At 34.7% G+C, this 14,321-nt stretch overlaps 1 protein-coding gene across 1 annotated transcript; it reads right to left on the bottom strand.

Annotated features, from left to right (window-relative positions):
- Nucleotides 1-1,117: 1,117 nt before the first annotated feature.
- LOC149796491 (uncharacterized) lies at nucleotides 1,118-13,486 on the bottom strand. The gene is made up of 6 exons (XM_089961209.1): nucleotides 13,332-13,486; nucleotides 11,603-11,825; nucleotides 6,794-6,932; nucleotides 5,109-5,235; nucleotides 4,376-4,521; nucleotides 1,118-1,275 (listed from the first exon to the last, which is right to left on the bottom strand). The coding sequence occupies exons 1-6, from the start codon at nucleotides 13,458-13,460 to the stop codon at nucleotides 1,248-1,250; spliced, it is 792 nt and encodes a 263-aa protein (XP_089817335.1). The 5' UTR covers nucleotides 13,461-13,486; the 3' UTR covers nucleotides 1,118-1,247.
- Nucleotides 13,487-14,321: the final 835 nt, after the last annotated feature.

Raw genomic sequence — 14,321 nt, 5'->3', positions numbered from 1 at the left:
TCTACACCATGGATTAAACTCAGTATAGATGTTATCACTTGGGTGTCTGTATAAGGCCATTACACCATGGATTAAACTCAGTATGGAAGTTATCACTTGGGTGTCTGTATAAGGCCATCTACACCATGTATTAAACTCAGTATAGACATTATCACTTGTGTGTCTGTATAAGGCCATGTACATAATGGATTAAACTCAGTATATACCTTGTCACTTGGGTGTCTGTATAAGGCCATTTACATAATGGATTAAACCGAGTATAGAAGTTCAACACAGGAGTCACTTTGGTGTCCATATATACTCATCTGTACCCTATATTAAACTGTAAGGTTGCTCAACATAGTAGTGACTATGGTGACTATATTCCTCCATCTAAACCCTAGATTAATCTAATTATGGTACTCAACATAACTGTCACAAAGGTGAGTCTATAACCATCCATTTGAACCCTAAATTAAACTCAGTGTTTAAGGATTTTCAAAATCTTTTCTAGCTTTGAAAGGCCTCATTACTGAATCTTGAGGGCCTACATGCAGGCAGTGACTAGCATCTTGTTTATTGTAACATTGTAGTAACATGAAAATCTAAAAATGCACTCAGTTTAAGCATTTTTACCAGTTTCATATTGGTATGATTCATTTATACATCCTTTGATATTAAGTTAATCATTTGGTTGCCTTGGTTTTTGTATTTAATTTGTAAATGTTGCAATTAAAGAAATGTAGAGACAGATTATTTTAAATTTGCAAATAATCAGTTAGAAAGTTTGAAATATACAATTTTAAATATGGATCTTTTATTCTGTTTCTTTCAGCATGAAAGTATATTTGTATAGGAAAGATCAAAAGAGAGAGCACAACATGTAAGATTGTTAAGGCTGGTTGTGGTCACCAGTGATTACTGAATTTCTGATGTTGCTTTTTATCGCCAGATGAAGTTTAAGCATGTCTCTAAGCCCATCATTCTTCATATATCATTTTATGTCTCACATCTCTCGTGCATGTTTCAAGAATTGCTCTCTCTCTCTCCTGCTAGGTACCACCGATCTGCATTTGTTTTATCTTCTTCAAATATGTTTAGAAATTATATTTCGAACAAAACAGAGCAAGCAAAAGAATTCAGATTTTTAGTTTTTATTGCAAGAGATAAGAAAAGAAATTTCATCTAAATAAATCCTTGAAAACTGTTTCCTGGTTTCTCCCAATAGCAGGATTCCATCTGTAACACGGTCAATACAGTGCACCTGTCTACACATTACCCCCTTCTAGGACACGCCTGCAAAGAAAACAGTGCTCATTATTAGAAATGTTTGGGTTTGTCTATCCGTATGAAGCAGGTGTCACAGGCCTTGTCTTTATTCTCTAAGGTATTGATCCATCCATGATGGCTGGTTCTTTATCTTGGAGCCATTTTGCAAGATGATCACATATACATTTTTTTTTCATCTCCAGCTGCTCAATCCTTGTGCTTTACAAATAACCAGAGCAATGACCAATTTGCATAACTTTTCACTAAATCGGAATGTAAAAGCGTATTATAATTTACTTCATTTAACTACACTTATATTATTTTTTTTTAAACTTAAAAGACTGACACAAACAGCTTCTGAGTACTTGATGGAAAGATTTCATTTCTATACAAAATTTCTCTCCCAAAGCATTTGGATATCTGCTATTTACTTTTTCCACTTACTATGCTCAAAGCAAATGCAGGCACTAAACAGGATAAATCTGCAAATGAAATTCATTTGAAATTAAGTGACTTGGTATTATTAGGACTTATTCATATAAAAATAATTAATAATTTGATCTTAAATCTAATAATTCTTGGTGAAGCTACACAGTGGAAACCAACCAAAGCAAGGAAGTCCCAAATTCCAGTAAACAATGACATGTCATGCTGCAATGTGAATTGAAGTCATGCAGGCTTTCATCAATATGAAGGTACATGCCAAATTTATCTGACATCTAATAATTATTTGTTATGTGGTGAAGACCATTTTTAGCGATTTGTGACCATAACTCTTCTAAACAACATGAACCAATGGAAATCAAACCTCAGTATAAAGTTCCATGCCAGAATTGGTTGAAATCAATAATCCTTGGTAAAGTTGTGTCAGTTAAACAAAAAGTTTGGAGGAGGGGTAATAAGGGACCATAACTGTAAATAATGCTGTAAAACATTGGAAAGCATATTCATTCAAGGGCTCAGCAGCATAAAGCTGCATGTCATGTAAGCTTTAAAAATCATACAATTCTTTCTAAAGCCATTCTGTGGAAACCGAAATGTAGCAGGATGGGCAATCATTGATAATAATTATTTGACACTAAAAGTTATATTTCTGCAAAAATCTATTTATCCTTAGCAAAATTATGCCATGGAAAAACAATGGAGGATGGGCTTTAATTCTAGTAAATATGGTTGTGGAATGCTGGGATACAAAATCAACCAAGGTCCCATCAATATAAAACCTTAAATCTGGTCGAAATACTATTTCCAGTAATGTTATCTTGTTGCAACCACAATGTAGATAGATGGACAGATGGATGCTTGACAAGGCATTTCAGATACACATGGACAGCATAATTACTATAGTGCTCCACCATTTTGTTCATATGGGGCCCTAATTTAAATGCAAGTCTTTTTAAAAATATAGTTAAAGGAGTAAGATAAAATAAACATGAAATTCATTAGGAGCTTCTTAGTAATGTTTTGTTTTAGGGAGTATGTTTGGGATTTTTGTGCTTAACACCATTTTTTATTACATGTTAGACTATACATAGTGGCCAGTATGTTTGACTGAGGAAGAACCACTGACAGATGGGAAGTTACTGGCAACCTTTCTCACATACCCTTACCGGCTGAGTCAAGACTCAAACCCAGAGGCGAGATGTCAGTGATGTACAGGTGAGCATCTTAGACCACTCAGACACCTGGGGCCTCCAGTTTAAGGGAGTATTCAGTACTTGCAGGGGAAGAAGGAGTGTAATTTTAAATCTTATTATATGCTCATTTTTTCCCCCGTTAACTTTACATTGTCAGAATCGTTCAATATTACCCGATACTGAACTCGCGCGACAATACACATATAGCATACACGTGCATAAAGGAACTACTTTCTATTGTAAACAAACAATGGACACAGACGCCAGCACTTTTGATTTGTACACATATCATGTACACTTGCGTAAGAGGCTGTTTACGTTGTGGTTGTTTAAATTTGTTTCTGAATGAACTAAAACATGTTTCATGGACTGCTAAAAAAACCACAGCTATTTTGGCACATTCCGCTTTGATACAATGTTACGGATTTAGGCTAGCTACATTATATAACAGACGGAAGATAAGGTCCTTACAAATAACATAAACGTGACAAGTCATATACTCTCTTCTTTAGCTGGTGATAAGAATGGCAAAATAAAATATACAGTTTTACATCCTGAATTTCCTCAAAATGTATTTTCTTAATTCTGCAAATCCGAATTACATGAGCCATGTCATAGGTTTTCAATCTGGATTACACATTTCGAAATTCTGCTGTAATTTCGATGATAAGTGCAATTGCATCCTCCTTACTGCACTCAAAATGAAATAAGCATTAAATTTCATAGCGTCTTTTTGAAAATTGCAATTGAAAGACTTCATATTTTCCAACATTATGATTTCAAACATTCAATGACAGAAACAGAAACACATTTGCAGATGTAAACACGCTTCTCCCGCGCCAAGTCAATCCGATGTATTTCATGTATAATTTGCACAGATGAATCCAGTCCAAAATCACAAACTTTCGTCGAATCGAAACAAAATGCCAAAATATATTCATTCTAGATCAAATGGAAAAGTTGTTGCAATGCGCATTCATTCACAATATGACTGTAAAATTTCAATTTTAACTAGACACGCCATTTTCTTTCGAAAGTTATGTCGAGCGCGCGACTAAGTTCAAATTTATCTGGGCGGAGTTATATGTGCATTAATAATGATGTCATTGTGTAATGACAAATCTGCGCTTGTGTATTTAGTTTGGAATACGGCATTCATTCATTTACGTTGTTTCTTGTAGTGTATTTTGATTATATAATTAAACCTTAGGTAGAATTTTAAAAAATGAGCATACAATAAAAAGGTTACTCGTTTTGTCGGAAGGATATACTGCACTCCCAAGGTCGTGCAGTATTCCATCCCAAAACTCGTTCATATTTTCCCATACAAATGCGGTAACCTATAAATATTGCATAGAGAATGTGACATACTGCATTTATGCCCTATGTTGAATTTGCAAACAGTTTCCAACTACCTCCATAAATACTGACTTTGTTTAGACGATGATTATTTAAAGGGATCATCTTTATTATGCATAAATTTAACATACTTGTAGGCCTCAGCAACTTTGAGAAGACCCCTGAGAATTTTATCTCTGTTTCTACTGCGGAAGTAATGACCATTTCTCAGATTGACAAGGGCAACTTTGTCATCTGACAGTTTCTTGCGAGCGATGCTCTGTGTGCTTGTGTACAACTGCAAATAATAATAATAAGCAATAATAGAAATAGTACAGATTAAGTCAAAGGTACCAAAGACTTTAATCCACTCACCATACACTTATAGTCAAAAGAAAAGCTTAATTTTGTTTAGAAAAAAAATGATGTGTCTTACATTTTGACTGAACTAGCTCAGGTTTAAAATGAAACACACTATGATATTTTGATGTAACACTACTACTATGTAACACTACTACTATGAATAACAATTATAATAATATAAATACAGTTGGTGGTTTATCCCATGGATATACTTTATTTTGTACACTACAGTATAAATCAAGGTGGTGGAAGTCGGTAATGAAATGCTAAATATTTTTATAGTAAGTGAAAATTTGTAAAGATTGCTTGCAAATGAGAATAGAGAGAAAAGTTAAAAGTATGTTTCTTCTTGTAGCTCCATTTATTTCTAGAGGTTCTTACTGCTTAAATCAAGTGCATGGTTGAAATATCACTTGCTCTTTAAGGTCACAAAGTTTTCATTTTCAAGTATTCACAAGTGATTTCTTTGCTTAAAAAAAATGCATAAAAACAAGTACATAATCCCGTTGCCATGGTACATACCACACCATCTTCCTTGGAGTACAGAATGACTACATTCTCGTCACAAACATCACGATGCCAAGTTTCACCAAGATAATAAGAAAACCATGCAGCTTCAGTATGAATAGCCCTCGTGTTGTCTGTATAGCTGCAGTTATAAGAGAAATAACAAAATCCAGGCAAAATACAAATATTAGATAAGCTTTTGATAGTGTTAGTATTTTCATAAAATAAATCACACATTTTATCATGTACTTGGAATCGTATTAGTTGGGGTCATGGTTAACCATTTTATCCTGGTACAACTGCAAGAAGTTATGTAACAATTTATAATAATAATAATAATAATATGGACTAAGTGCTCTAAAATATTAGATAACACATAAAACATGTACAATGACAAGTTTACAAATAACATCAAAATTACAAAACAAAAACATGCTGACAATAACTAAGGAAATGAACATTATCACATCTTTAAGTCTGTTCTTGTAGTCGAAATAAGTTTTAAGGGCACTTGTAAACGAGGACAGATTGTCTTTGTGTCTAAGATCTATGGTCGATTTGTTCCATGTAGCTGGGCCTTGGTAAGGAAAAGAACATCCATATCACTTCTTTTTAAGAGTGAGAACAATGAGTATGCACGTGTCAGAAGATGAGCCTAAGTTTCTAGATGGAGAGTATCAATGGACAAGGATAGACCAGATAAAACCTCTGATGTTATTGACATGTTGGGTGCTATGTTTGTGTAGTCATTTGACTCAGGATGCAAATGGCCAGATCCAGGTCAAATTTCAGCAACGACGTACTTTCGTCTCGTCTGTCAGAGGATTAAAGACATGACGAATGTTATGCTCGTGATTTTTGAGTAAAATAAATCATATTCTTATCGATTTCATGCAGGTATATCTCGATGAAAGGTCGTTCAAGTTTGCTGGGCCGGCTAGTAAGCGGCTACCCCATGCCGACACCAAATGGCGTCGGCAAATTCCAACTTTTCGATAGGGAATGGACTCTGACCCTACACCCCAACATAAATATCCCAATATCAAAAATGGGGTGACAAGGGTCAGAGGAAACTCTGACTAACCAGAACGGAAGCTTAACATAATCAAAATAGGCATGCACAATTTCATCTGCAATGAATGTCACCCTCTGTGACCTTTTATACTTAAACTGTATCACATGTTGAACTTATAAGCTAATACTCAGTCATGGTTTTTATAACTCCAATTGTATATATATTTTTTTGTTCTACTTTGGAAACTGAGTCTCAGAGCTTTTTTATTTATAAAATAAAAAGCCATGTAACAAACAAAGAAGAGAGAGAGAGAGAGAGAGAGAGAGAGAGAGAGAGAGAGAGAGAGAGATTGATAATAACAAGAGACTGTTAACTGCTTAGTGTGCAAAAAAAAAAAGGGGGCAAAGTTTGCTTTGCTTCAAGGTGATAGTCTGTTTTTTATTTAAAAGAAAAACCTTTAAATTTTTTATGAAAGTATTATGCTAGGTTGAAGTCAGAAAGAAGTTGGTAAGCAAACCATTTTGCCGATGTTATAATATGCGTTCGCCATGTTTACCATTCCAAACACGATAAAATTACATTCAGTGCATAAGTAAATAAAAAGAACTCCATTTTTTAAAACTAGTTAATACTAAAGTTATCTTTAAAAAGAAAACAACATAGTAAGAATTTAAATTGTGCTCACCTACTACTGAAGGTTCTGTTGATTTTATTCATCAAAGCAATCATGACGACATAACCACTTTTCTTTATACCCGTGTCATCATAGCATGGTACATCTGTATCGTTGAATATTTTCTTCAGAACGATATTTACCTGGTCGGCTGTAAGATAAACACATTACAAAAAGATAAGTTGATATAGGTTTCATTCCCTATTCATATTTCATGTTGCTAAAGCTTTAATAATTTATTATGTGGCATACCAGTATGGCATTTTCCACAACGAAATGTATCAAATCTTTATCAGTGTTATATATACTGTAACGAACCTAGTGTATATGTTATTTGCATTATGTCTCTATAATAAGCTTTGTTAGATTCTAGTGATAACTAATTTGATTATAGAAAATCGGTGTTGGGAAGATATTTTTCAATCCTATTATTTAGCCATTTTATTGGCTACTTTATGGTAGCATGTATTAGTTTTAGTAATATGATCTCTGCCCACTATCTTATCCAAACCATTTATCTGAATAATCTAACGTATAAGAGTTTAGAAATTTGCAATAGGAATGATTATGTGCATTAGGTCTTTGTACTCTAAACGGCACCCATCGCCTTGCATGCACGCACAATTATAAATGTATATATAAAAAAATAAGAAACGTGTATCTCTAATCTTTCTTTGCCCATTGGGATGCACACCACCAACCATCGTGCAAATTAAAATCTGTCCCAAATCGACAGTGCACGATACACCAGCTCAGACGTTTTCTAGGGTTATCCTTTCACTTTTTTCGTTTTTTTGTTGTTGTTTAATTCTCATGTTTGCTCATTTTTCTTGCCATGAAATGTTGCGATAATATAATGAAACGTAATATTGTAATGTGCGAATGTAAGAAGAAATAAAGAAAGTCATGTATGAATGAAGGAATTAATGAAGAAAGGGAAAACTGACTAACCAATAGGGAAGAAAGAGGAACTTTGGGAGAAAAGAGAAAGGAAGGAGGAATGAAAAAATGAGCGATTAATAAGTGAAGAGAGATGATATGAGATGTGATGAATCATCTGTTTTGCGACTGTTTTTTTTTTCTTTCTTTTGTTTCGGCAACACCCGAACGGAAAGTTATACGAGATTTTTGTGCGAAAATCTCATGCCCATTGAACAGCATTATTTATCTGACACCATGTATTTTAATTGTCTCTGATCGCAACTGCAATATGTTAATAACATGTTGACTAATCTATCTAAGCTACCATCTTTCGCCTGTGATTCCTAAGATCCAGCACCCTGCATGGACCTATTCCATTGGATTACCCCAACCATCCGCATGACAGTCGTTAATGATCCAAATTCTCCGGATTAAGAACACGACCTTCTCACAGGGTCGCAATCCGCACCTAACACTTTTGTCCGTGATCCTTTAGGTTCTAGACTCCTTGCTAGTCCTACTCGTCGGATCAAACTATCTAACTTCATGCCAATCACCCGTGATCTCGATTAGGCGCTGGAACCTTCACCAGACCTATTCAGCTCGTACCAATCATCCTTGATCCTTTAGGCTCTAGACTGTTTGCTTGACCACTACCCGTTGGATCACTTCTCTGACCTGATTAATACCTTTTTGTCAAACCCATACAAGCAACATATGGTCATTTCGATCAATCTATCTGTGTGTGTGTATACGCTACATATTTGGGGGCTCCGCATCAACTTGATGCATCCCACCCAACCAACAGATCCAAAAACGCGTGTGGTTATTAGTCATTCGATATATGCTGGGTCAATGATAACTCCATTTCCTTTATAAAGAGTTAATCGCAACATATTCAGGCTTTTGGTGCTGCGGAAACTCTCGCCGGCAACGGACCAGAATTATAAAACACTTCAAAAAGTCAAAGAATTCTCACAAAATTCCTACACTGACCAAATTACACAAGGTCAAATGTTACTTTTCATTACACCTTCTTAATGAGTGTAAAGTCGTTACATCTTCATAGATAAACGTCACTAAAGGCTAGTTTCCTCATTACCAAAGCCTATATTATTTGACTGGAACCATGCTATAATCAGGGTTCAGTTAGGACGTGAAGAATGCTTATTCAACACCAAAGCTTAATAAATGTTAAAGATAATTCAAAGTCATTACAAAACTGTAATAAAACATTTCTTGGTTAACTTAACATAATATTTACGTATGACAGACTTTATAACATCACAGTTTTCACATTAACTTACCCAGCTTGCAACCACAAAAACTCAGTTATCTTGCAAACATAATTTTGAACGTTAAACATTACAATTATGAATACAACAGTTCTATGGCGAGTCTTATCAACGAATTACCATCAATTCCAGATTCTGGACAATTACCGTTGATAATCAGATACAGCTAACCACTGGGAAATTTGTTGCCATTTCATATGCAGAGAACGACAAAGTAATGTTAATATTTAGAAAAACCCTCAGCGTTTCTTTTTTTTTTTTTAAACACGGCAAGAAATGTAAATTCAAAATTATTTTCTTGCAGTTTACAGGACCAGGTTAGTTACACTGATTCAAGTATTGTTCAGAGAGTCTGTCAAGGATCAATAAAAATGTTGCAGTTTCGCAATACATATTTATATCAATTTAGATTCTGCAAAAGAAATTACAATGTATCTTTCAACACTGGTTTGATTAAATGTGTGTGATTTATAATTAAGACAAATCAATGAAATGTGTTGCCAGATAAATAGACTAAATGTTCTTCATTAGTTCAAGCTACACGTAAACTAAGCAGCTATGTGTGGCAGGGATTAGATGTACGAAAGGATCGCTATCTATCAATGTGTTGAAATCCAAATAAAGTATTAAATGGTACACTTTGCAGTGTATCCAGTATACAAATTTGAAATCAAAATGCCTCTCTCCAATCGTAGAAAATTGTACACTGAACAAGAGGTATTTTACTAAATCCATTAAAAAATTTGCTTATATGAACTCACATCGCAATTTTAGTTTTCACTAGTTCAAGTCAAAATTTGGTACAAATAAGAAATACGCGTTTCCAGCTTCTAACAACAAAATTAGTAGAACCGATTTCATCTTTACACTTCATCAAATGGTGAGAAAAATATTGACACCACTGTTGAAGGTCTTGAACTTGGGCATTCTTACAGCTTTTTCACGCTACCGAAACTTCAAGTACAGGGAAAGTCATGAATTCAACAGATAACAGGCCTAAAAAGTGCCCTGTGATATAAAAAGGGAGGGAATACATTGGCAGCTGCTTTTTGTTATCAATTATCCAAGGTCACCATTGTGAAATCTGTATGGCAGAGCTGACATCATGGGCGATTCACTAACTTAGTATAAATTTAAATGATAGATTTGCTATTCAGCATTTTGCATATCCTGCCGCTATCAAAGAACCGTACGTTCATTATGCAGTGAATCTAGGTATGAAATATTTGCAATGTATACTGGAAGGTATTAGAAACTACATGTATTTGAAGAAAAAAAATCAATTGCTGCATGAAAGTCCAAGAACGACTCTTAAAACTTCAGACGTCTTGTCCATTCACCTTAATGAAACTTCCTCAAACAGACATACAAATCTTACTTTCTTATAGTCTGTGACAAAAGATTTATTCCTTGAATGTCCAATATTAAGCAAAATGAAATTACAACTGTTATTCAGTAACGCAGTAGAAGCTGCTATTCAGCCGTACAGACTGTAGGAACGACCACTATGAGATGGAAATATACAAAATGCTACTTATCAGCATGACCTGTCCGGTGGCCTAGTGGTTATAGCGTTCGCCTCAGATGCGGGAGGTCGCTAGTTCGAACACTGGACGAGTCATACTAAAGACTTATAAACATGGTACTTAACAGATGCCTCACTATGCGCTCATCACTGAGAGGTTAGTGTTAGGACTGGTCGGCCTGGTGTCATGATAATGTGACTGGTGGGTGGGACATCATGATATATGGCTGCAGCATGATGCCTCTTATGCTAGACATTACTATAAACTGCAACACTGCAGACATCGTAGCGATGTGACTAAAAAATTTGTAAAGTTACGTATAAAAAAATCCAAAAACTTGTCAGCAGCTATGTGACCTATTTAGAAACTTAAAGTTTCTACTCATAACGTGGATACATTATGTTGAGATCAAATATTAATTCTAGTAACTTTTCAGTGAAATGAATATGCGATTGATTAAAATCGAGCACTGCATAGAAAAATGAATAAGTGTGACTGAATGACTTTGCAATCCGAACGAGTTCATACATTGGGCCAAAATTAGTTCTGGAGGCTGCCATTTTGCCGAAGACTGCGCGATTTTCATTCCCCAAAACTTCCAGAGGTTTTCGTTAAAAATTTTTACTGAAAAATTACTACAATAATTTTCATCTAATAACGAGAAAAGATTCGTTTCTCAACTACCTATGGCTACAGGCAGCCATATTAGAACATCAAAAAATCGGTGGTATAGGCATTCGGCGTAGCAGACAGACACACCTGCATGTCGACCTTGTATAATCTAGAAATAGCACATCACGTTCTGTATGGTGTATATTTGTAATTTGTTCTCTCTCTCTCTCTCTCTGTATATTATATTATATAAGATCGGTATAGAGAGAGAGAGGTATAACATTTCTAGCTCGTGTGTTATACAAACAAATCAATTTAGATCACATATGTGATGGCAATTTTTGTGCAAGTTAGTGTGACTATGTTTGAGACGTTGGAGAAGGCATCTAGCGATGATTTAGTACCATCTAAAAGCTACAGTGACATTGTTATATTTTTATGTTTCTGATTTATGGTGGAATCTTTACCTTGTCTTGCCAGAAGAATTTCGTTTGGATCACAGATAAAAGATGGCTCTGGTCTCCTACAGGCTTCGGGATTGTTGAATGGGTTGGGATAGTTGTTGTAGGTCCACTCATTGAACTGGGATGATTGGTCCTGACCATAGCTCGTTGATAAGATATGCGTCAATAACACAAAAAGGAAAGGCAACATGGCTATTCCTTGACGAATTCGGTGGTGTATCTGAAACTGAATTTACCATAGTTTTCATACATTGTACGGCCCTTCTGCTTTCATGAGCAAATCTAATCTACACACACACACACACACACACACACACACACACACACACACACACACACACATCATATGGCGAATAACAGTCCTTTCAAGTACACTGGATCCAGCACGGGGTCACGTGTGTCAGGGATTAAGATAAATGCAAACTAACAGTGCAAAACTAGTATCTAACTAGCATGAGCGCTTTCGACTCCTAGTGAGCCTTTTTCAAAGGCAACTGCTAAAACATAGACAAGACAAACAAATAAAACACAAAAACAGTTGTTTCCAAAACTTTACATATATATATATATATATATATATATATATATATATATATATATATATATATATATATATATATATATATGAAATATTTGAAATGTATATTGGAAGGTATTAGAAACTACATGTATTTGAAAAAAATCAATTGCTGCATGAAAGTCCAAGTACGAAAATTCAGGCGTCTTGTCCATTCACCTTAATAAAAGTTCCTCAAATAGACATTATAATCTTTCTTATAGTTTGTGACAATAGATTTATTATTTGAATATACAATATTAAGTAAAATGAAATTACAACTGTTATTCAGTAATGCAGTAGAAGAAGCTGCTATTCAGCCGTACAGACTGTAGGAACAACCATTCTGAGATGGAAGTATACAAAATGCTACTTATCAGCATGACCGGTCCAATGGCCTAGTGGTTATAACGTTCGCCACAGATGCGGGAGGTCGCGGCTTCGAACCCTGGACGAGTCATACTAAAGAGTTATAAAATGGTACTTAACAGGTGCCTCACTATGCCATAGAACACCGATTGAGTAACATCATTTTTTGGTGATGTGAGCTTGGTCGTGAGAGAATATGGGCTCGTGTGTGCCGGCAAAGGCGATGGGTTCGAATCTCCGTAGAGTACGAATTAAAAATTCACTTACATGTATGATAGTAGTATTTGTATTAATTTATATATTACAGAAATGGTCTTGTTGACATTCCGTGGGACTAATACTAGCAACAATATTATTGTCATTACAGTAATAAAACGGAGAACTAAATCACGAACCTCTCCGTGGCTTCTGCTTCGCCATTTTTCATTGCCATCGCGTGTAAATATCGTTTGGTGATTCGTTAGTATCGTTGCCGGTGCGTTATAATTTAACATTGTGTAAGTTGAATATACATATTAATGTGAAAATGAAGAACTACACATGAACATGAAACGTTTCTGAATAGCATTTAAAATGTGTACTTTTTTCTCCGTAGTTTTTTATTTCACAGCAATAGTAAACCATCAACATTTTGGTTTACGTCAGCCCTCTTTCAGACAAAAGCGAGTTTACGTCAGCCCTCTTTCGGATAAAGACTGTATAAAACCAATCATTTTTGTGCCAAATTAAACTGTCATACAAATATGTTTGGCCTTTACTGTTTCCAAGACGACACAAGAACAAAAATAAGCTTGAAGAATTACTTACCCTCAAAGAAGAAAATATCAATACGTTATTTTCCCAACTGAAAGAAAAGTCGGAGTTGTACAGGGATGTTGATGCTGAGTAATTTACCCTATATATCAGTATATTAGTAATACCATTCGTACCACGCATTTGAATCACAACTTCCTGAAGTACTTGCTTACTACTTGGTATGTATAAGACATGTAAAAACATTCTAACAATAAATATGACACGGAACTTGAAACTCGTAAAAAGGTATTGTGCAATTAAATAGATTCTTGTGTGCAAGAAATTTAAGCTATGTGAATACGGTAGTAGGCTGGGCCAAACATGGTAAGATTGGTGGTGTATCATGTTACAGTATTCAGCAAAGAATGATGTAGGTGCCCCACTCTTTGTGCTGTATTTGTCCTAGCCCACAACTGTGCAGTTTCATTGATAAATGATCAAACTTGTTTAACCATCAAAGCCATTTAATAGCAGCCATAGACCGATTTTGGAGCACGTTTAACTAGTACAGCGAGTTATAAAGCTTGCACGACTATTAGTACTCCGGAAGTTCACGTTGGTTCTTAACGTAGTCATAGTATAGTAAATCATATATATATATATATATATATATATATATATATATATATATATATATATATATATATATATATATATATATATATATATATATTTACCTTTTACATTTAAACATGGATAACTTAAATAACATGATCATTGGATCGATTATTTATAATATGAAGAGCTACATAAATTTCTTATAATCTTTCCAATATTTTATATCGATTTCAGTGGAGTTTGTTTTGCTCTACCTTGAATTTTTTTTATACTAAAGTGTACAAGAAAAAATATCATCTTTATTAGAGAAAAGTTTTCACATAAATCTGAGGTTAAATGTTACACCACGACGTTCTGATTATAAGCACGATTTGCTTGCTTAATTCCAATCATAAATACAGGTATAGTTTCATTCGTTCAGTTGTATGCCTTGCGTTGTTCCAA

This window comes from Sinohyriopsis cumingii, chromosome 6 (genome assembly GCF_028554795.1).
Source record: "Sinohyriopsis cumingii isolate HCF-2022 chromosome 6, ASM2855479v2, whole genome shotgun sequence".
Lineage (NCBI taxonomy): Eukaryota > Metazoa > Mollusca > Bivalvia > Unionida > Unionidae > Sinohyriopsis > Sinohyriopsis cumingii.
The sequence above is the reverse complement of the archived record's forward strand: the minus strand, read 5'-3'. Positions and strand labels throughout refer to the sequence as shown.

Excerpts from the sequence above, each read along its gene's own strand:
- LOC149796491 (XM_089961209.1), bottom strand. The coding sequence starts at position 13,460 with ATGCGTGGTACGAATGGTATTACTAATATACTGATATATAGGGTAAAT. Across the intron at positions 6,933-11,602 it reads AATTCTTCTGGCAAGACAAG|CCGACCAGGTAAATATCGTT; the intron begins GTAAAGATTCCA and ends TTTATCTTACAG. Across the intron at positions 4,522-5,108 it reads ACTCCAAGGAAGATGGTGTG|TTGTACACAAGCACACAGAG; the intron begins GTATGTACCATG and ends TATTATTTGCAG.